Source organism: Anguilla anguilla, chromosome 6 (assembly GCF_013347855.1).
Source record: "Anguilla anguilla isolate fAngAng1 chromosome 6, fAngAng1.pri, whole genome shotgun sequence".
Lineage (NCBI taxonomy): Eukaryota > Metazoa > Chordata > Actinopteri > Anguilliformes > Anguillidae > Anguilla > Anguilla anguilla.
In genome coordinates this window covers 14,800,927-14,824,319 of record NC_049206.1, presented here as the reverse complement: position 1 = coordinate 14,824,319, position 23,393 = coordinate 14,800,927, and the positions used below count along the sequence as shown (strand labels likewise).

The window sequence follows — 23,393 nt, the reverse complement described above, 5'->3', positions numbered from 1 at the left end:
ATAATAAATTACTGCTGCATCATTTGGTAAGGTAGTCCAACACAGATGGTTGAAGGACTTCTCCTCGATGCAAGATCTCTTCATGGCAGAAACTAAATTCTGAAATGTAATACATTCATCTGAATATTTCTGTTACAGAGACCAGGTGGGGTTGATTTTCCCAGTGAAATTAATTCTGAAGCTGAAATATGATGCATTATTATTGATGAAAATGTTTCATTTTAAAGAACCAGAGAGAATGGTTCAATATAGTAAATTGTACAGCTTTGAAATTTAGTGCAAGGTTTTTGTACAGAGTAAATGGGTTTCCTGTCACTGTGGGCTGCAGGGCACAGTAGTACAGTGCAGAGTCTGTCACTCCAGCAACGGAGATCGCCAGAACTACTGTTTTGTTATTTTTATCATGTTTAGCAGTAAACGATCCCTCTGTCCTGTCTGTGTTCACAACAAAGATGAGGAATTCAGGTTTGGATCTGGGGTATTGCCGATACCAGTACAGAGTGTTTGCAGCAGCTGTGTAAGTGAATGACAGTGAAACACTGTTTCCCTCCAGAACATGCACTTCTTTAGCTGTTGGTGTTATTTCATCCTGAAAACTGTCATCTGTGGAAGGAACAAATAAATGTACATGTTATGTTGATGACTGTACAAAATGGACATAATTCAGAAAAGGCACACAATAATATGTATTTTCACAAGATACAGAAATCAACCAAAAGTTTTCTATAGTTTTGGCTTATGATAAAATACAAATGATCCTTTTTCTTCACAAAGTTTAGTAAAAAACCAACACTAACTAGGCAAGCTGTGATTTGTAGCCAAACAAAATGAAATCCGCAACATTATATTAAAAAATCAGATTTAAATCAGGGCTCTCAAACAACAAGTCTGACTGGAAAAAACAGCATCACAGGTAAGAAAATTGCCAATAGGTCACTTACCCACCATTGCTGAAAACAGAAGTAATAAACAGTGCAGCATCATGATAGCTGTTAGAAATAAACACTGAGTTTTAGCACAGCTAGAAAAGAACAAATCCTCCACTCTGACTCCCTCTGCATAGTTAACATGAAAATCCTCCCACTCACTGCGTATTTAGCCCCTCCCCTGGACACCAAACGCAATTGAGAATCACATCCTCTATAGTTTAGAAAAAAGCCATTTTCATTTGTTTGATAAAATAATCCTTTGAAACCAGTGAGCTGCATTACGTACATTAAATAAAAATATGGTGGCTTAAAAACTGAATATCTTTTTCATAATTAAAGTTATGTATTGGAAAAATCCACATTTTGATTTGTGTTTATTGGATATGCTGTTATACGTATGCCTGCCTCTATTCCCTTATATTGCCTTGTTTGGAAGTAAACTGAATGATTCTATAGCCAGATGGCCATATAATGTATTTTTTTGTACAAGGGACGCTTGTTTTTGCGAGTAGTGCATTTTCTCACAACAACAATGAAAGTTTATTATTTATTTTAGTTAATGCTTTATGGGTAACTTTAAAAGGACAATAATGTTTAATGTTACCTGAGGCATCTATAAAGCGAGGTTCTCCATTTGAAATCTTTTCTTCAGAAAGAGGCTGTGATATGATGATAGAAGCCGTGTTTGTTTAATGAAGACTCATTTTTAATTTGCTCAGCATACCTGAACTGTTTATTTCAATGGTTTACAAGGAGAAACAATGCTAGCACTAACAGCAATGTTACATACAGAAGTCCTGTAGAATCTGCAATTGCAATACCTCTAGATTCTAAACTCAAGCAAATAAGGCTAGGCTGCCAGAGGATCTTTGCTGTTAGGCCACAAAACGAAATAACTCTATTGCACTTTGCCAAATCGCCACTAGATGTCAATAGAGTTCCTTCTCTGCACTACACTTTTCATTAAGATGAAGATACTTATTGGTGTGAATAGAGATCCCTGACAGGCTCTGTATCATACACAACATTAACCTGGAAAACTAAGCGTAATTCTCGTCTTTGTGTGTTAAGGGAGAAATTGTGTGTTAAGAAAAATATGACTATTCTATAAAATGGAAGAGTAAGAACTGCCATACAAGTGCAATTTTACACATTGAGTTTTGTTTATTCCCTCATTATCTGCAGTCAATTTAGATTGGAATGAAAAATATTTAAGCGAAGAAGAATTCTATACATTAATTCTGAGTCTGTGAATCAATTTCAGCTCATTTTGAAAGCCTGGTAAGTGTAGCTTATAGAGTGTGACACAGAGGAAGGAGGTTTTGGTACGAGGTGAGAAACAGACTCACACAATGTGGGCCTCAGAGCACAGTAGTATGTGGCAGAGTCAGACAGCACAGCTGCAGCTATCTTCAGATTAAAGGTCTTGTCTGACTTCTCATGATCTGCTGTGAGTCCTTCTTTATAACCACTTCCATGGGTATTATAATTACTGAGGATGAGCTCTGGTGATTTATTCTCTCGCTGGATGTACCAAAAAAGATAAGGAGTAGGGTCAGTAGTTTCATACTGACAGTATAATGATGCTTTCTCATTTTCCATCAGGAGTACTAAGTGATTCTGATGGATGGAGTCGCCTAGTATGTCACCTGGAAAACAATACACAAGAACAGAGATACCATTCATCAATCAATTTTAATATCAAGTGGAAAATATAAAACAATTTCACAAAAAAATCAATATAAACAAATGATTGAGGACTAGTAAATAATATATGCTTTCAAATAGTTTTGCATGTTTAACTTCATCAAAAAAGTCTGGTAAACTAATGAAAATATACATATTTTCTTACCTATGCTGTGATAGAGTATAATGAATAAAGGAAGCATTTGTGTTTGTAGTCAGAGTGTGTTGAAGTCCCTGTATGTGTCCTCTCTCTCAGTGAGGCATAACAGCACAGTGCTGAAGAGGTTTTGTTCTTGTAGCTCCTGTATTACCCGCCCCCTGGGGTTTCACACCTGCAGCCTCTGGTGGTAGTGGCAGCTTACATTTGTCATACACTCATTCTTAGATCAGCATTATAAACACTTTTTCATGGTACACAAATACCAAGTTACTCACACATACAAAGCACTGTCAAATAGTCATTCATTCAAACTGGCAAAAGCTAGGCCTGAAATTAAAAGTATTGATGTCAAAATGACACTAAGTTAGCAGAAACAATATTGACTATCTTACCTCAGACAAATTGAACCAGCTGTATTCCAAAGCAATGCTAGCCAATGTTTCCTAAATTGTTTCAAGTAATTCTTTAGAGAATGTTACCTACCGGACCAAATCACAATTAACTTTTGATGCTTAATTTCAGAGGTGTCTGTACTAAGATTGTACACTCGGTCTGTTGTGTCATTAGCAAGGTAGCTAACGTTAAACTAAAAAAAAATTGTAGAGTTTAAAATTTACAGTTTTACAGATACAGAAGAAATAGTTTGAATGTTTAGTTAGCCAGCAAGCCAGTGTAATGAGTTTGAAGCTCGCTTGATTCCAAGGAGGGAATTGAACCCATGTCTGTTAGTTGTCCAAAACATTCCTAAAGCAAACTAGCTACCCAGTGAGCTACTAGCTAAGCAGACATCATAACTGCAAAGTTTTATTTTTTTAAACGTGTGCATTTGCATATATGTCCATTTTGTGTCTGTATTCGTTGTGATTATTGGCAGATGTATGTAAATGTCCAATGGGGAGACGTGTTCATTGTGGGCCTGGAGCATTTGTGATGATGTAATCAGGCAGGAAAAAGATGAAGAAGGAAAAAAACGCAAAATCCCCTCATTTTGGGTCTTATCTTGTGGACGTGTGAAATTGTTTATGAATTCTGTCTGTTGAAACGGGGTCAGAAGGTACTGAAATTAATGTTTTTAAGGGCTGAGAGTCTGTGTGACACTGCTGCCCTCCAAAGCTTGCACTGCATTTGCTGCTGATGTAATTCCGCACTGAAAACTGTCACCTGCAGAAGAAAATATGTTTGATATTATATTTCATGTGTCCTAATAAATGGGTCAGTGGTTCAATATAGTACTTTGTACCACATTGAAATTTCGTGTGAGGTTTTTGCACAGAGATGATGGGTTTCCTGTCACTGTGGGCCTCAGGGCACAGTAGTACAGTGCAGAGTCTGTCATTCCAGCGACGGAGATCGCCAGAACTACTGTTTTATTATTTCTATCGTGTTTAGCAGTAAACGGTCCCTCTGTCCTGTCTGAGCTTACAACAAAGACGAGGAATTCAGGTTTGGATCTGGGGTATTGGCGATACCAGTACAGAGATTCTACAGCAGCTGTATAAGTGCATGACAGTGAAACACTGTTTCCCTCCAGAACATGCACTTTAGCTTTAACTGCAGTTATTTCATCCTGAGAACTGTCATCTGTGGAAGGAACAAATAAATGTACATGTTATGTTGATGACTGTACAAAATGGACATACTTCAGAAAAAGCACACAATAATATGTATTTTCACAAAATACAGAAATCAACCAAAAGTTTTCTATAGTTTTGGCTTATGATAAAATACAAATGATCCTTTTTCTTCACAAAGTTTAGTAAAAAACCAACACTAACTAGGTAAGCTGTGATTTGTAGCCAAACAAAATGAAATCCGCAACATTATATTAAAAAATCAGATTTAAATCAGGGCTCTCAAACAACAAGTCTGACTGGAAAAACCAGCACCACAGGTAAGAAACTTGCCAATAGGTCACTTACCCACTATTGCTGAAAACAGAAGTAATAAACAGTGCAGCATCATGATAGCTGTTAGAAATAAACACTGAGTTTAAGCACAGCTAGAAAAGAACAAATCCTCCACTCTGATCCCTCTGCATAGTTAACATGAAAATCCTCCCACTCACTGCGTATTTAGTCCCTCCCCTGGACACCAAACGCAATTGAGAATCACATCCTCTATAGTTTAGAAAAAAACCATTTTCATTTGTTTGATAAAATAATCCTTTGAAACCAGTGAGCTGTATTACGTACATTAAATAAAAATATGGTGGCTTAAAAACTGAATATCTTTTTCATAATTAAAATTATGTATTGGAAAAATCCACATCTTGATTTGTGTTTATTGGATATGCTGTAATACGTATGCCTGCCTCTGTTCCCTTATATTGCCTTGTTTGGAAGTAAACTGAATGATTCTATAGCCAGATGGCCATATAATGTGTGTTTTTGTACAAGGGACGCTCGTTTTTGCGAGTAGTGCATTTTCTCACAACAACAATGAAAGTTTATTATTTATTTTAGTTAATGCTTTATGGGTAACTTTAAAAGGACAATAATGTTTAATGTTACCTGAGGCATCTATAAAGCGAGGTTCTCCATTTGAAATCTTTTCTTCAGAAAGAGGCTGTGATATGATGATAGAAGCCGTGTTTGTTTAATGAAGACTCGTTTTTAATTTGCTCAGCATACCTGAACTGTTTATTTCAATGGTTTACAAGGAGAAACAATGCTAGCGCTACCAGCAATGTTACATACAGAAGTCCTCTAGAATCTGCAACTGCAATACCTCTAGATTCTAAACTCAAGCAAATGCGGCTAGGCTGCCAAAGGATCTTTGCTGTTAAGCCCCAAAACGAAATAGCTCTATTGCACTTTGCCAAACCGCCACAAGATGTCAATGGAGTTCCTTCTCTGCGCTACACTTTTTATTAAGATGAAGATGTTTACTTTGGTTAAAAGCCACTTAGAATGCTGATTATTTTACATTTCGATATAATGTTTTATTGGTGTGAATAGATATCCATGACAGGTTCATGGCAGAAACTAAATTCTGAGATGAAACAGAAACCAGATGGGATACATTTACTCAGTTAAATGAATTCTGATTCTGAAATATGATGCATTATTATTGATGAAAATGTTTCATTTTAAAGAACCAGAGAGAATGTTTCAATGTAGTACTTTGTAAAGCTTTGAAATTTTGTGTCAGGTTTTTGTACAGAGTTTATGGGTTTCCTGTCACTGTGGGCTGCAGGGCACAGTAGTACAGAGCATAGTCTGTCACTTGAACAGAGGAGATCTCCAGAACTACTGTTTTGTTCGTTTTATAATGTTTAGCAGTAAACTGTCCTTCTATCTTGTCTGTGCTCACAACAGAGATGAGGAATTCAGGTTTGGATCGGGAGTATTGGCGATACCAGAACAACGTGCTTGTAGCAGCTGTGTAAGTGCATGACAGTGAAACACTGTTTCCCTCCAGAACATGCACTTCTTTAGCTGTTGGTGTTATTTCATCCTGAAAACTGTCATCTGTGGAAGGAACAAATAAATGTACGTGTTATGTTGATGACTTTACAAAATGGACATAATTCAGAAAAAGCACACAATAATATGTATTTTCACAAGATACAGAAATCAACCAAAAGTTTTCCATAATTTTGGCTCATGATAAAATACAAATGATCGTAAAAACCTACACTAACTAGGCAAGCTGTGATTTGTAGCTAAACAAAATGAAATTAGCAACATTCTATTAAAAAATCAGATTTAAATCAAGGCTCTCAAACAAGTCTGACCGGGAAAAATATCACCACAGGTAAGAAAATTGCCAATAGGTCACTTACCCACCATTGCTGAAAACAGAAGTAATAAACAGTGCAGCATCATGATAGCTGTTAGAAATAAACACTGAGTTTAAGCACAGCTAGAAAAGAACAAGTCCTCCACTGACTGACTCCCTCTGCATAGTTAACGTGAAACTCCCCCACTCACTGCGTATTTAGTCCCTCCCCTGGACACAAAACACAACTGAGAATCACATCCTCTATAGCTTAGAGAAAAGCCATTTTCATTTGTTTGATGAAATAATCCTGTGAAACCAGTGAGCTGCATTACGTACATTAAATAAAAATATGGTGGCTTAAAAACTGAATATCTTTTTCATAATTAAAGTTATGTATTGGAAAAACCCACATCTTGATTTGTGTTTATTGGATATGCTGTAATACGTATGCCTGCCTCTGTTCCCTTATATTGCCTTGTTTGGAAGTAAACTGAATGATTCTATAGCCAGATGGCCACATAATGTGTGTTTTGACCAGGGGGCAATCGTTTTTGTGAGTAGTGCATTTTCTAACAACAACAATGGAAGTTTATTATTTATTTTAGTTAATGCTTTATGGGTAACTTTAAAAGGACAATAATGTTTAATGTTACCTGAGGCATCTATAAAGCGAGGTTCTCCATTTGAAATCTTTTTTCAGAAAGAGGCTGTGATATGATAGAAGACGTGTTTGTTTAATGAAGACTCATTTTTAATTTGCTCAGCATAGCTGAACTGTTTATTTCAATGGTTTACAAGGAGAATCAAAGTTAGCACTACCAGCAATGTTACATACAGAAGTCCTGTAGAATCTGCAATTGCAATACCTCTAGATTCTAAACTCAAGCAAATAAGGCTAGGCTGCCAAAGGATCTTTGCTGTTAGGCCACAAAACGAAATAACTCTATTGCACTTTGCCAAACCGCCACAAGATGTCAATAGAGTTCCTTCTCTGCACTACACTTTTCATTAAGATGAAGATACTTATTGGTGTGAATAGAGATCCCTGACAGGCTCTGTATCATACACAACATTAACCTGGAAAACTAAGCGTAATTCTCGTCTTTGTGTGTTAAGGGAGAAATTGTGTGTTAAGAAAAATATGACTATTCTATAAAATGGAAGAGTAAGAACTGCCATACAAGTGCAATTTTACACATTGAGTTTTGTTTATTCCCTCATTATCTGCAGTCAATTTAGATTGGAATGAAAAATATTTAAGCGAAGAAGAATTCTATACATTAATTCTGAGTCTGTGAATCAATTTCACCTCATTTTGAAAGCCTGGTAAGTGTAGCTTATAGAGTGTGACACAGAGGAAGGAGGTTTTGGTACGAGGTGAGAAACAGACTCACACAATGTGGGCCTCAGAGCACAGTAGTATGTGGCAGAGTCAGACAGCACAGCTGCAGCTATCTTCAGATTAAAGGTCTTGTCTGACTTCTCATGATCTGCTGTGAGTCCTTCTTTATAACCACTTCCATGGGTATTATAATTACTGAGGATGAGCTCTGGTGATTTATTCTCTCGCTGCATGTACCAAAAAAGATAAGGAGTAGGGTCAGTAGTTTCATACTGACAGTATAATGATGCTTTCTCATTTTCCATCAGGAGTACTAAGTGATTCTGATGGATGGAGTCGCCTAGTATGTCACCTGGAAAACAATACACAAGAACAGAGATACCATTCATCAATAAATTTTAATATCAAGTGGGAAATATAAAACAATTTCACAAAAAAATCAATATAAACAAATGATTGAGGACTAGTAAATAATATATGCTTTCAAATAGTTTTGCATTTTTAACTTCATCAAAAAAGTCTGGTAAACTAATGAAAATATACATATTTTCTTACCTATGCTGTGATAGAGTATAATGAATAAAGGAAGCATTTGTGTTTGTAGTCAGAGTGTGTTGAAGTCCCTGTATGTGTCCTCTCTCTCAGTGAGGCATAACAGCACAGTGCTGAAGATGTTTTGTTCTTGTAGCTCCTGTATTACCCGCCCCCTGGGGTTTCACACCTGCAGCCTCTGGTGGTAGTGGCAGCTTACATTTGTCATACACTCATTCTTAGATCAGCATTTTAAACACTTTTTCATGGTACACAAATACCAAGTTACTCACACATACAAAGCACTGTCAAATAGTCATTCATTCAAACTGGCAAAATCTAGGCCTGAAATTAAAAGTATTGATGTCAAAATGACACTAAGTTAGCAGAAACAATATTGGCTATCTTACCTCAGACAAATTGAACCAGCTGTATTCCAAAGCAATGCTAGCCAATGTTTCCTAAATTGTTTCAAGTAATTCTTTAGAGAATGTTACCTACCGGACCAAATCACAATTAAATTTTGATGCTTAATTTCAGAGGTGTCTGTACTAACATTGTACACTCGGTCTGTTGTGTCGTTAGCAAGGTAGCTAACGTTAAACTAAAAAAAAATTGTAGAGTTTAAAATTTACAGTTTTACAGATACAGAAGAAATAGTTTGAATGTTTAGTTAGCCAGCAAGCCAGTGTAATGAGTTTGAAACTCGCTTGATTCCAAGGGGGGAATTGAACCCATGTCTGTTAGTTGTCCAAAACATTCCTAAAGCAAACTAGCTACCCAGTGAGCTACTAGCTAAGCAGACATCATAGCTGCAAAGTTTTATTTTTTTAAACGTGTGCATTTGCATATATGTCCATTTTGTGTCTGTATTCGTTGTGATTATTGGCAGATGTATGTAAATGTCCAATGGGGAGACGTGTTCATTGTGGGCCTGGAGCATTTGTGATGATGTAATCAGGCAGGAAAAAGAAGAAGAAGGAAAAAAACGCAAAATCCCCTCGTTTTGGGTCTTTATCTTGTGGACGTGTGAAATTGTTTATGAATTCTGTCTGTTGAAACGGGGTCAGAAGGTACTGAAATTAATGTTTTTAAGGGCTGAGAGTCTGTGTGACACTGCTGTCCTCCAAAGCTTGCACTGCATTTGTTGTTGATGTAATTCCGCACTGAAAACTGTCACCTGCAGAAGAAAATATGTTTGATATTATATTTCATGTGTCCTAATAAATGGTTCAGTGGTTCAATATAGTACTTTGTACCACATTGAAATTTAGTGTGAGGTTTTTGCACAGAGATGATGGGTTTCCTGTCACTGTGGGCTTCAGAGCACAGTAGTACAGTGCAGAGTCTGTCATTCCAGCGACGGAGATCGCCAGAACTACTGTTTTGTTATTTCTATCGTGTTTAGCAGTAAACGGTCCCTCTGTCCTGTCTGAGCTTACAACAAAGACGAGGTATTCAGGTTTGGATCTGGGGTATTGGCGATACCAGTACAGAGATTCTACAGCAGCTGTATAAGTGCACGACAGTGAAACACTGTTTCCCTCCAGAACATGCACTTTAGCTTTAACTGCAGTTATTTCATCCTGAGAACTGTCATCTGTGGAAGGAACAAATAAATGTACATGTTATGTTGTTGACTGTACAAAACTGACATAATTCAGAAAAAGCACACAATAATATCTATTTCACAAGATATGGAAATCAACTAAACGTTTTCTATCATTTTGGCTCAACAAAAAATACAAATGATCCTTTTTCTTCACAAAGTTCAGCAAAAACCAACACAAACTAGACAAGCTGTGATTTGTGGCAAAACAAAATTTTCAAATCATTATTTATGTCTTCCTCATGAAGAAAATTTGATTCGCAACTTTATATTAAAAATCAGGTTTAAATCAGGGCTCTCAAATAAGTCTGAAAACAAGACAGGAATAAAACAGTACCACAGATAGATAATTGTCAATAGGTCACTTACCCACCATTGCTGAAAACAGAAGTAATAAGCAGTGCAGCATCATGATAGCTGTTAGAACAAATCCTCAACTCAAACATCCTCAGCATAGTTTTAACATGAAACTCCCCCACTCACTATTTAGCCCCTCCCCTGGACACAAACCTTAACTGAGAATCACATCCTCTATAGTTTAGAGAAAAGCTATTTTCATATTTTTTTATAAAATAATCCTGTCAAACCAATGAGCTGCATTACATACATGAAATAAAAAGGTGGCTTAAAAACTGAATATCTTTTTCATAATTAAAGTTATATATTGGAAAAATTCACACCTTCATTTGTGTTTATTGGATATGCTGTAATACATATGCCTGCCTCTGTTACCTTATATTGTCTTCTTAGGAAGTACAATGAATGATTCTATAGCCAGATGGCCATAGATTATGGTTTTTTGTACAGGGGACACTAGTTTTTGTGGGTAGTGCATTTTCTCACCACAACAATAAAACTTATTTATTTATTTAAGTTAATGATTTGTTAAGTTAACAGCTAATGTTATCTGAGGCATCTATAAAGCGAGGTTCTCCATTTGAAAACTGTTTTCAGAAAGAGGGTGTGATATAATAATAGAAGCCATGTTTGTTTAATGAAGACTCGCTTTTTATTTTCTCAGCATATCTGAAATGTTTATTCAAATGGTTTACAAGGAGAAACAATGCTAGCGCTACCAGCAATGTTACATATATAAGTCCAGTAAAATCTGCAATTGTAATACCTCTAGATTCTAAACTCAAGCAAATGCGGCTAGGCTGCCAAAGGATCTTTGCTGTTGGGCCCCAAAATGAAATAGCTCTATTGCACTTTGCCAAACCACCACTAGGTGTCAATAGAGTTCCTTCTCTGCGCTATACTTTTCATTAAGATGAAGATGCATTTACTTTGGTTAAAAGCCGCTTAGAAAGCTGATTATTTCACATTTCTGACATGTTTTATTGGTGTGAATAGAGATCCATGACAGGTTCATACACAACATTAGCCTGGAAAACTAAGTGTAATTCACATCTTTGTGCATTAAGGGAGACTAGAACAATACGACTATTCCATAAACTGGAAGGGTAAAAACTGTTATATAATTGCCAAAGATCTATTTTACATATTTACAATAGTTGATTTCCTCATTATCTGCAGTCAAGTTAGACTAGACTGAAAAATATTTAAACGAAAAATTCTATACATTAATTCTGAGTCTGTGAATCAATTTCAGCTCATTTTGAAAGCCTGGTAAGTGTAACCTATGGAGTATGACACAGAGGAAGGAGGTTTTGGTACGAGGTGAGAAACAGACTCACACAATGTGGGCCTCAGAGCACAGTAGTATGTGGCAGAGTCAGACAGCACAGCTGCAGCGATCTTCAGATTATAGGTCTTGTTAGACTTTTCATCAGCTGCTGTGAGTCCTTCCTTATAACCATTTCCACGGGTATTATAATTACTGAGGATGAGCTCTGGTGATTTATTCTCTTGCTGGATGTACCAGAACAATTCAGGAATGCCGGAGGTAGTGTCATACTGACAGTACAGTGATGCCATCTCATTTTCAGTCAAGAATACTGAGTGATTTTGAAGGACGGAGTCACCTTGTATATTACCTGGAAAATATTACACAAAAATGTAGACACATTTCTGAGTGACACATGCCTAGTTTTTGGACACAAATAATAAAGTATTTACATATACTTCAGAAATACAGTCATTTTCAAGTAACAGACTTTTCAAGATATCACAGTCGGTATTTCGACATTTGAAAAGAAAAATACAATGAACTGAATAAGAATATACTTATTTTCTTACCTATAGCATGAAAGAATATCATTAATATTGGAAGCATTTGTGTTTGTTGTCTGGGTGTTTTGAAGTCCCTGTATGTGTTCTCTCTCTCAGTGAGGTATAACAGCACAGTGCTGAAGAGGTTTTGTTCTTGTAGCTCCTGTATTACCCGCCCCCTGGGGTTTCACACCTGCAGCCTTTGGTGGTAGTGGAAACTCATATTCATCATACACTCCCAAACATTCTTAGATTAGCTGTCAATATTAATTTTGTATGGAGCTGAGTAAAAGAAACAATATTTCTCTTTTTTTAAATGAATAATTTTGCCCATTTCACCTCCCGAGAAGCCCATCTCTAGAATACTGAATGTTTTGGCTCTACTGCTCGACATCACTCTTTCTCTACCTGTTCGCCTCTGTATAGTCATCCTCTCTACATCACTTCCTGTCTCCCTCCGTATGGTTAGCCTCATTTCCTGTCTGCCTCTACATGGTCAGCCTCTTTACCTCACTGCCTCTCTACTTCACTACCTGCCTGCCTCACTAGCAGACTGTCTCAATGCCGCTCTGCCTCACCTTAAATTACAGGCATATACCTGGATATGTCTGGGTTAAATTACTCCACTATGCGCTCTGAACTAACTGATGGGTACTATATAAACTAAATAGCAGAGAATCAAAGGAATTTTCATTACTCACATTACTTTTTAAATATGTTGCATTAATGTTTCTGTAGCAAGGCGAGCACTCATTATAATACGTTCCTGTTTCCCTAGTGAGTTCCTGTTTCTCTAGTGAGAAAATGGACCAATCGAAACAGCAATTCCCAGTGATGCATTTTATTGTTGTATTTGTATGTGCATGGTGAGTTAAATGCAGTCTGTGGTTTCTGAATTTATTCCAGAGCAAGGGGCACCCCCGTTCTGTGGGGAGGGGTGGGTGCACTGCCGGGTTCTGTGTTTGGTGCGAAGACTGCAAGCTGACCAGGATGACCAGCAGCTCCATCCTCCATCGACTGCAACACCTGCAAGGGTCAAAGGTCAGAATCAACACCTGAAGGGTCAAAGGTCAGAATCATTCACTAGCTATGTTTCCGTTAGCATGCATGACAGACCTATTAATTCCCAATTTAGTGGGACATGCCTTATGCAAATGAACACTGTTCACAAAGACAGATAAATCGTGTGGTGTTGGAAATGCCTTTCTTGTTGATCATTATACCTACAAGGTAAAATGATCCAACAGCCAAGGTAATACTTTGAGAGTGCCAGAATTACAAGATTTTGTAAACATTCTTACCAGTTCTTCGGGTGACCTCACAGCCTCTCCCACTGAAGCCCACAGGACATATGCAATCACATCTTGTGCCTTTTAGGTAATAGGAGATTAGGAGGAGAGCGCATTTTAATAAGACAGTATGCTATCTAAACACAACTTTTAACACCTTATCACTCACACTAATCAAAATCCAACATTAAGATGTCTCACTAATGAGGCAAGTCACAACCCAACATTAAGAGATCATACTTTCATCAGAGTGTCAGCATTTGTGTGAAAGCCAGTCATTTCTTTGCACATCAACGAGATTTAAAATTATTTCAGAAATAAAAACCACATGCAATACACGAAAACAGGGCATTGTCTAACTGTGCTTCAATCCTGCCCCTTCAAAAGCAACTGTCAGCCTTTCCCACAAACCTGCATTTAACCCATTGTTGATTAATTTGCCACCAGGTGTGTGAATGGCTGCCATTAGTTCTGCCTGTTACACCAAAGATGTAATGCAATGTAACAATCGATGACATCACAAGCAGCACCTATTAACTTTTCAAGGTGGAAATTACAATATACTAGCTGATTCAGAATACCTTGGAAATTGAAGACATTTGGGTACCTGTGACACATCCACCAAAAGTATTCAATAAACTAAAGAAAATGAGTGGCGATGCGTGCTAATGAAATGTTAGCATGTAAAGTGCCAGTGGAACCATAGGTACTTTTGAACAGGTAAACTGGTTGTGGTATATGGGGTACCTGTGAGCAAGTGTACCGGAAGTAGTATAAGTTGTACCTTTGAGGACGGCCACTCCATTATTGAGACAAGAGACACAGCGACAGGGGCTGGCTTCATCCAGGTACTCGCTGAGGGCTAGCTTTAGGTTCCTCTTTAATGTTCCAGCACTCACAAAATCTTTTGGGTTCACCAGCTCATAAAGAGGCTCCACCTGCAAACCAAGGTCAGTCTCTTATCAAGCCAGCATGAAAGTACACAGATCTCAGATCAGTCCTCCTGCACTATTTCAGTACTCATACAGTCTTCACACAAGAGCAGCGCTGACCCCAGATCAGAGCTTGACAAGAAAGGTCAAGTGTGGGATTTAACTCATTCCCTAATTCAGCATCAGGGTTAGGGGTCAATTCTACCAATTCGGGAAATTAACTAGAGGTCAGTTAATGAAATAGAAAAATGGCCAGTAAGTTCTATGAGGATGTTTCCATTCAATCCCGGTCCATTTCCTGAATCAACAGAACTGACATGGGATTGATTGCGAATCTGTTCAACACCAAATAGGCGTGTGAGCCTTGCTGTGATTGTGGGCTTCTATGAGGGTGAGAGAAGGGGTACCTTGGTTTGGAGGAAGTCCGGGTTGTAAAAGACGGAATCACCCCACTCCTGCATGATCTCGGGGGTGGGCAGCTGATTGAAGGCCAGCCGGGTGATGGACTCACTGCTGCCCCCCTTCACTAAGGCCACAAAGTCCTCCACGTGCTTCCTTTCCACAGTACTATCTGCAACAGGCACCATCTCTTAATCATTTCATTGCTTCCCCCATGACCCTGGCAAAATGGCTGCTTTAATCCATGTCTGCCTGATACTGGCAGACCACAGAGATGGGTGGTGTTTATTTTCACATTAAAAGCAGTAACTAGTTCAGGCCCAAGAAACCGGCTGGGGTAATTATGTAGTCAGCTGCTTTAATTGATTCATTAAATGCTGCATAACAACAAAAACCAGCAGAGCATGTGGCCCTCCAGGATCAGTGTTGAGAACCCTGGTTTTCCTCTTTAATAACATTCAGTATGCATGTTTTTCAAGGGGTAGTTCACTTTCTGCCTTTTTTTTTTTTTTTTTTTTACATTATTTCAATTTTATTGACCATTTTTAGAGTCTCCAGACAATCGTTTATGATGAAGGTTATATTAGATACATAGAAAAGGTGCTGCTCTACTATTTATTAAATAATTACACCGCTCCTGTTCCTCATCATCATTGGCCCCTACATCTTTTGCATCTGCCTATAGAACAATGTGTCAGAGCTGAGCAGCATTGTGCTAATGAAAAGAAAAGGGAGAAAGGTACATGCATACAGACGACGTGTCACAATGCATAAATGCACAGTAATAAAACCTTACCTCCCAGCTCCTTGAGTAAGCCTTTACAGCTTCCTCCCTCTGCTCCCAGAGAAACGTACACACCCTGAATGTTTATTCCCACCTTCATACCGGCCTGAACGCACTTCTTGGTGTCCGACAGACTGTATCCTAAAACACAGACGCGATGCATGAGATCCTCATACAAACGCATACTGGAAAATATCCCGATACTGAAACGCATGAGATTTGAGAATCACCCACATCATTACAGAAGGACGCAGCCAACATTACATTACAAAGCTAACGTAAGCCGCACATCAAATCAGGATATGGTTTCATTGCTTTGCAAGTGTTTCTGACAAAAGATTTTGCCGTGATGTGATGGGCTTTCGGCTGTCATTGGCCATTCCAAATTGGAGAGAACTAAAACAAATAGCCAGAAAATACAAAAGAAAATAGAGAATTTCAAAGTTTTTTCAATAACGTTTTACACTCATTTCTAATACAAGATAACAACTGTGGTCCCACACACTTAAATTGGCATCTAGCGGTGAGGTTGCAGATTGCAACCAACTGAATACCCCACCTCCCATCACCCTTCCCTTTCCAACGACGCAGGAGAAGCTACGATGGCCTGTAAGTTCCAAAAATTATGTCATCGTCTAAGAAAGCATCGAGTAGCCAAGTGTCAAGTGATGAGCTTCCTTGATAGATTTATAAATTGTATTTAGTTCTTTGGTCTGTAAAACTATAGGTCATAGCTTACAAGTAAGATAGCGATGATGACTGTTAATTGTTCCGCATTGTGGTAGCGTTTTATTGCTAAAGTTAGTTGCTTTGCATGGTAAATCATTGAAAGACATGATGCGTCACAAAAACTATAACACTACTAACGCTTACATTACAGTGTGAAATATCCTCATTATAAAATACCACTAACCTATTTAAAGACACCCAATTTAAAAAATAAAGTATATAACCGAAATATTTTCAGCAGTAACACTTACATAGCAATAATGAAATCTTATCTGTTTTCAATAGATGTAGACAGAGACAGTAAATCAATGACATATTTCTATCCGCTTCTGTCTTACACCAGAAAACAATGTCAGCTAGGTCTATCAGCATGGCTTAGCTATGCCCAGAAGTCCTCAATAATCTTCCAAGAAATTACGAAAAATCGTTTCGTTAGTTGCAGCGTATTTTACTGCTACAGCAGTAATGAGTGCATGCGTACGTGCATACGATGATAACAAAACTTTCGATTACGCTGACCAATAAAACACTATTCCAAAAGCAAAATTAGACATATTATATATCGTTAGAAAGCTTATGCTGATTGTCATTCAAGCCAGACTGTACTAAAAAGGGCGACAACGCCGTAAACAACATGTGTGGTATTACACACAGCTAATTTGGAAGATACCCAGGCATTACAAATGCGCCCTCTCTAGAGCCGTTTGTTCGTTCTGGGCTACTGTACAGAAACATGGCGATGCAGCATGGCGGCCTCCGTGGAGGGGACCCGCTCCTATGTAGATATAAAAGGGCTTTTTCTAAGGTAACGAAAACACAACGATTTTTATTTTCATGGGATTATACACTAATTAAAACATACTTATGAATATTATATTCCATTTCTGCCATGTCCGTTCCGCGAAATTCTACACACTGCACATGTAAGTCGATTAAACGCCTCAAAAGCAAAATGATAGCAAATAATTCACCAAAATTCCAAAGATTGCATCTCATCATTCTACCCTGCTCCCCCTCCCATAACATTCTTTTCTACCACCTGACTTCTCCATGTTTTCTTTGTTCAGCACGACGGTGTACTCGTACTCCCCCCCAAGCGTGGCCTCTGTGATATAGTGGGTCCCGTAGTCAATGTAGATCTGCCTGTATTCCCCATAGCTGTACTCCAGGGGCAGGGCTCGGAGGCGCTGAAGGAACTCTGGGTGCAGCATCAGGTCCCCCGGCTTGAGCATGTACCGGGCCACCTCCAGCTTGGAGTGCGCCCGAATAAAGCTGTGTTTCTGGGGGTGCGGAAAATTGAAAAATTTTAAAAGGTTCAAGAATCATAATGTAGCATATGACATTCACAATCACATACAACATTCATGTGAAACCTTTATGGTACAACATAATGGACATGGGTCATATTCAGTTTGGGGACTGCCAACTGGAGGTTCAAGTGGTGCGTATTCTTGCAACTGATGTGAAGCTGGCATAAATCATATTTCTGTAGTGTACTACTTATCCTCACTGGACAATAAAACATATGCAGCAAATGACTGACTAAAATCCTGCATTAAAAAGACAGAGTATCTCTTCACATTAACAGCATTGGGGTGGTAAGACCACTGAGTGTAAAAGTTATGATGAACTGGAATCAGTCTGCAGTTACAGCATCGCTGACAGATTCCAAGTGGCCCGGGACTCACCGTCCCAGAAAAGCGACGCATTTTCTGCTCATGTTTCTTGTACTTCATGTCGTTGTAATTAAAACCGAACTCAAAGGCTCCAGGGACCTTAAAGCCAATGGACACAGTAGTCTTAGACAAGTGTGCCTCCATCCTGTGCTTCTCAAAGCTGGAGTAGGACTCAAATTCATCAAGTGTGAAGTCATAGGATCCCTTTGTCTACAGAGGGAAAGAAAAAAGAAATTTGAATCTCAGATTCAATATGACACTTCAAGATAGAAAACACCACGCCTAACTCTCATGAGTCTATTTACCTCAGCCGTGTATTGCTGCAGATTATAAGGTTTTCTGAATCTGATGTCTTTGATGTAATGTGGCAGACAGCTTCCAGCGTAATATCTGTTATCAATAACCACTCCTTCCAGATTGCTGTTCAGTATGTTGATTCTAAAGAAGAGAAAAAACAAACATACAGGAAACCGTGAGTGGACACGATGCCGAAAGAAAGCAAACCAAAGGAGTAATCCCACAGCAACATCATTGTGTTATATCTGTGGGACCTGTACTACATGACTACTGTGTTACTGCATTTGTAAGTGTCATATTGGCTTTATCATGGCATATTATTTTCTAGAGACATATTCCATGACAACCCTATTGTGGTATCATTTTTGTAATAGCCACACTGCATGACATGTCAATAATTTGTGTGTCACTGCATTACCACAAGCACTGTATTTGTAAGAGGCATATCATATGATGGCATCAATACCCCATCTTTGCAATCAGTGTACTGCATGACAGCACAATTGTGTTTATGTGATCTTAAGAGGAAGATTGCATTTGGCTGCTCACCCCTTTGCAAGGTTCTCAATGCCCCAGAATTCCTCGGTCTTCTCTTTGCAAGCTCGGATTGTGCTCTTACAGCTCTTCTCGTCAGAACCGTCCCCGCAGTCATCATCTCCGTTGCAGCGCAAGTGAGTCGGCACACAGCGCCCTGAGAGAGAAACCATCGCAGCGCTAAGTACAGCAACACACTGCCAAACAACCACCAACACAGCGCTAACCAACAAGTGCAGCGCCAACCAACAACCACAGCACTAACCAGCAAGCACAGCGCTAACCAAAAACCACAGATCTAACCAACAAGTGCAGCGCTAACCACCAACACAGCGCTAACCAACAAGTGCAGTGCTAACCATCAAGCACAGATCTTACGAACACATGCAGCGTTAACCACCAAGATAGCTATAACCAGTGTGATCACTGCCCCAGCACCAACCACAGTACCTGTGTAGACCTCATTGCCTGTGAAATCCACAGTACCTGGAGAGACACAGAGACACAATACCTGTGGTGGCACAGGCAAAGCCCTCGCATGATGGAACGTCTCTGCAGGTGAGTCTGGCAGAGGGGGTACAGGACTCCTCATCACGGCCATGCACATTACACGGCTCACCACCAAACTGAGATGGCTGCTGCAACTTCTTGTAACGATACTGGGAAGGGAAACAGACACAGCTTCATGTTAGGGATGGAAAAAGACATGCATATTACGGGATACTTCAAATGAGATCTTTGCCTCAGTAATAAAACATGATAAAGAGTGGAGTATTTGAAAGTAATTTAGGCAATTAGTAAAGGTGGGGGGTTTGGTGCTTTATGATTTTTAATAAATTGGGGAAATTGCTCATTAATTAGCTAGTTTCACTAACTCCAATTTTGGCAAATAGCAAAATGAACAATAATTTGTTTAAGAGGAATCACATATTTTTCACTTGTTGAACACTGGAATATGCAATAATGTACAGCAAGCATGGAATGAATTCTGCATGTGAGTTCCTCCACAGTTACTCCATATGGCCACTGGACAATGGACACCAAACTCACCCTCTTCTTCTGGCAGGGGTCACAACGTGTCCATGGAGACCAGTCTGTCAGGACACAGTCCACTGGGTCCACAGTGGCCTGCAGTGAAGGCTGCTCACTGCTGCTGGTCTCTCTGACAACACAACTGAGAAACACAAACACAGCTTGTTACTACTGGTCTCTCCAGCTCAGTGATCTGAAAAACAATCACAGCTCACTGCTGCTGGTCTCTCTAACAGTATTACTATGAAATCCAATCACTGCTCACTGCTGCTGGTCTCTCTAACAGTATTACTATGACATCCAATCCCAGCTCACTGTCGCTGGTCTCTCTAATAGCATTATTATGGAATCCAATCACAGCTCACCACTGCTGGTCTCTCTAATAGCATTACAATGACATCCAATCACAGCTCACCGCTGCTGGTCTCTAATAGCATTACTATGACATCCAATTAGAGCTTACTGTTGCTGGTCCCTCTATCAGTATTACTATGACATGAAATCACAGCTGACCGCTGCTGGTCTCTCTAACTGTATTACCATGACATCCAATCACAGCTCACTGCTGCTGGTCTCTCTAACAGCATTACAATGAAATACATTCACTGCTTGCAGCTGATGGTCTCTCTAATAGCATTACAATTAAATACATTCACTGCTTACTGCTGATGATCTCTCTAATAGCATTACAATGAAATACATTCACAGCTCATCACTGTTGGTCTCTCTAATAGCATTACTATGAAATGCATTCACTGCTCACTGCTGTGTAAACTTCAGTCTACATGACTACAAACCAGTTAGCGAAATAACTGGAATAAAACTTGGATACTAAATGTAAAAACTGAAAAAGTCTTGAACATGTTAATTCCCTTGAGCCTCCAGGTTCCTGCTGAATCATTACAGATATAGCTCAACATTAAGACATTTTCAGGGGTGAAATTTTGGCCCTCGCCAATAAAAAAACTTACTTTAAAATGTTGGCATTCATGTAAACTCATATTTTATACTTTAGAGAAGTATACTTGCTTTAAAACCACATGGACTACAAATATCTACTTTAACCTGTTTACATAGTAAACATTGGAAATAGATTCATTTGCAAATAATTAGCTTCCATTATCAATATGTTGCAGTAATTTTCTATTTATCTAAAACTGAAATCAAATAAAACTGTAACATAACAGAAAACAAAAAAAGCTCACTGCCAGATTTGAATTGTCAGACTTGAATTGAGTCACATAATGTATAATACAGGTTTTTCTTAACTGTCACAAAATAAGGTACAGTATACAATTTCAGTGAAGGTCCTGCAAATTATGGAACTTTGAACCAGAATGACAAAGGGTATATTTACCATGCCAACACATCATTTTCTGTAATTAGCTGACTTTTCAACAGTATATCACACAAAGTATCATAACAAAGCTGTTTACTTACATGAAGAGAAAGAAACAGAGTATTGCATGAAATGAAAGTGAGCATTCTCTGCTCCAAAGCGTGTGTGAAGACGACGTGACTGCCATTGCTAAATTGAGCTCAGGGGAAGATAAACTTTGTCTCTGTGAGGCAGATGAAACAGGTTGCTCAATGCTGAGTGTACAAATAGGCATAAATCAACATCTCCCAGGTCATGAACCCCCCTAACTGGACTCTGACATGTGACCCTCATTATTACTTCAAGGTGGACTTCCAGGGACAGACTGAGAATGTTGGAATAACTGGGAACAAATTCTCATCAAAACTGTTTCCAAATATTTTATACAGACTGCCTTCAAAATTCAGTCCTAAAAAGGTTTTTTATTTTCTTTTATTTTTTATATCTGGTGATAAAACTACCAGAACAGCACAGAAAGTGTTTTATGTTATTAGTAAATTACCAAGTGAGGTTTGTCCTTCGCTTTGCATGCCATTGCTCAATCATTCATTGTGATTGACTACCTGCAGACAGGGGACTGCAATCATTTCCACATCAATGGACACAGCACAGCCTGCCAGGAAATGTCTGTTTGTTTAGAGTATTTATCACCTTAAGGTCCATAATAGTGCCCCTTTACTGGAAACAACCACATTACCTCATGTTGGTGACCTCAACTTTCACCTTCTGCTCAAAACAAATGTAATTATAATTTAATGTAAAATTATAATGTCGAAGTCAAAGCTCCAACAGCAACAACGGAAAAGAGCACCTAATACTTGGGACCCAAGGGTGGGGAAGGAAACAATCTGGCGGTGTTTACTACACGTGGATGAACAGATCAAGAACCACATTTAATGCAGACCACTCCCCCTACCTTTATTTAATGATTCACCTCTTCCTGCAATGCGCTGGAGTGTTTGATTGAATTTCAATGGAAAGCTGATACTACTCCCAACCTAACCAGACCAGTCATAATTCCAATGCCTAAAATATTAATACATGAAGGGACTATAAGTTCTGTATTCTATTTGAAGGTATTTACTGTATATAAATTATTCTGAAAAAGTGTTTTGTTAAATTAATCTTCCAATCATTCACCAGTAAAATGCAGTAAGGTCTGGTGTGTTATGAAAAGAAAAGGTTAATAGATTATGACAAATAACACTGAGGGATATTTTAAACTTCCAGTATAACAGCCAGGAGCTTGATTATATTGTTTTTAAAAAAAAGTGAGACTAAGCACACAGCCAGGTGGCTTTTTGTGAGTTGTGGTTTCATATAAGGTTCATTCCACTGTTAAACTGAAGATATGCACTCTAGCAATAGCTTTGGAAGAGGCATCTGTTTAAGTGAAGTGAGGAGATTTTTAGGAGGTTGTTTGCTGTAGTTCACTCACTGTGCCTGCATGTCACTGCAGGAGACTACCATGTGGTAGGCACCCAGATGTGGCACAAACTTTGGTGTGAAACGTGAGAGAAGAGCACCACCCTGTGAACACTTATAGTCATTGTTGCACAAAGGAGTCCACTGCTGTAACAAATAGTCAATTTACTTCTCACAATGCACAAAAAGAGATCAATCAATGTCTACGGAAACCTGCTTGTCCATTTTCAATACAGACATCAGATGGTGAATTAAGTGAAGTGACCACTGCATATTTTAAACAGAGTGAACTAGAGAAGTAGGTTAAACTACAATAAAAATGTTAATACGGCACAGTACCCTACCAAATGAACCTAAATTATATCAGTGTGTTAGAATTGCATACACCAGGAAAGCCTGCTTGACTCTGACTTATGCTTTTACTTGGACCCGTTTTGTCTGCATAGACCTTATTCTACGGTCTAATGTATTGGACAGACAATTCAAATTAGTTTGCATGGCTTAGTGTGTGTGTCTTCACGTTTCGGTCTGCATGTATGTAAGTGCGCTTGTGGTGTGTGTGGTATGAGTGTGTATCACACCCAAGTAGGCTATGCGTTCGTTACTGTCCGTGCACAAGTTTACACTATTTTCACTTCAGATTCCATAGCATTCTTGAAAACCTCCACTCACTTTCAATTATCACTTTTAGTTATAACGGATCTATGCCAAGCCACCGGATTGGTGGAGGAAAAAACCAGGAAATAACGATAGGCTACTGTACTTC

General features: G+C 38.6%; 1 protein-coding gene and 1 long non-coding RNA gene across 3 annotated transcripts; both read right to left on the bottom strand.

Moving 5' to 3' along the window:
• Positions 1–1,866: 1,866 nt before the first annotated feature.
• LOC118230170 lies at positions 1,867–4,794 on the bottom strand. Its single transcript, XR_004765805.1, has 3 exons — positions 4,695–4,794; positions 2,782–4,356; positions 1,867–2,578 (listed from the first exon to the last, which is right to left on the bottom strand). It is a non-coding gene; the product is annotated as an uncharacterized LOC118230170 (long non-coding RNA).
• Positions 4,795–10,993: 6,199 nt separating this feature from the next.
• Positions 10,994–21,411, bottom strand: c8b (complement component 8, beta polypeptide). 2 transcript variants are annotated; one of them, XR_004765803.1, is made up of 13 exons: positions 21,265–21,411; positions 19,843–19,966; positions 19,304–19,451; positions 18,808–18,949; positions 18,267–18,399; positions 17,974–18,171; positions 17,325–17,565; positions 15,569–15,697; positions 14,781–14,944; positions 14,226–14,379; positions 13,454–13,522; positions 12,180–13,178; positions 10,994–11,977 (listed from the first exon to the last, which is right to left on the bottom strand). XR_004765803.1 is itself a non-coding variant. In XM_035422989.1 (12 exons), the coding sequence occupies exons 1-12, from the start codon at positions 21,348–21,350 to the stop codon at positions 13,024–13,026; spliced, it is 1,743 nt and encodes a 580-aa protein (XP_035278880.1). In that variant the 5' UTR covers positions 21,351–21,411; the 3' UTR covers positions 10,994–13,023. The 2 variants fall into 2 exon arrangements, 1 of the variants encoding a protein (XP_035278880.1); XM_035422989.1 differs by having other exon boundaries at positions 10,994–13,178.
• Between the last annotated feature and the right edge of the window lie 1,982 nt (positions 21,412–23,393).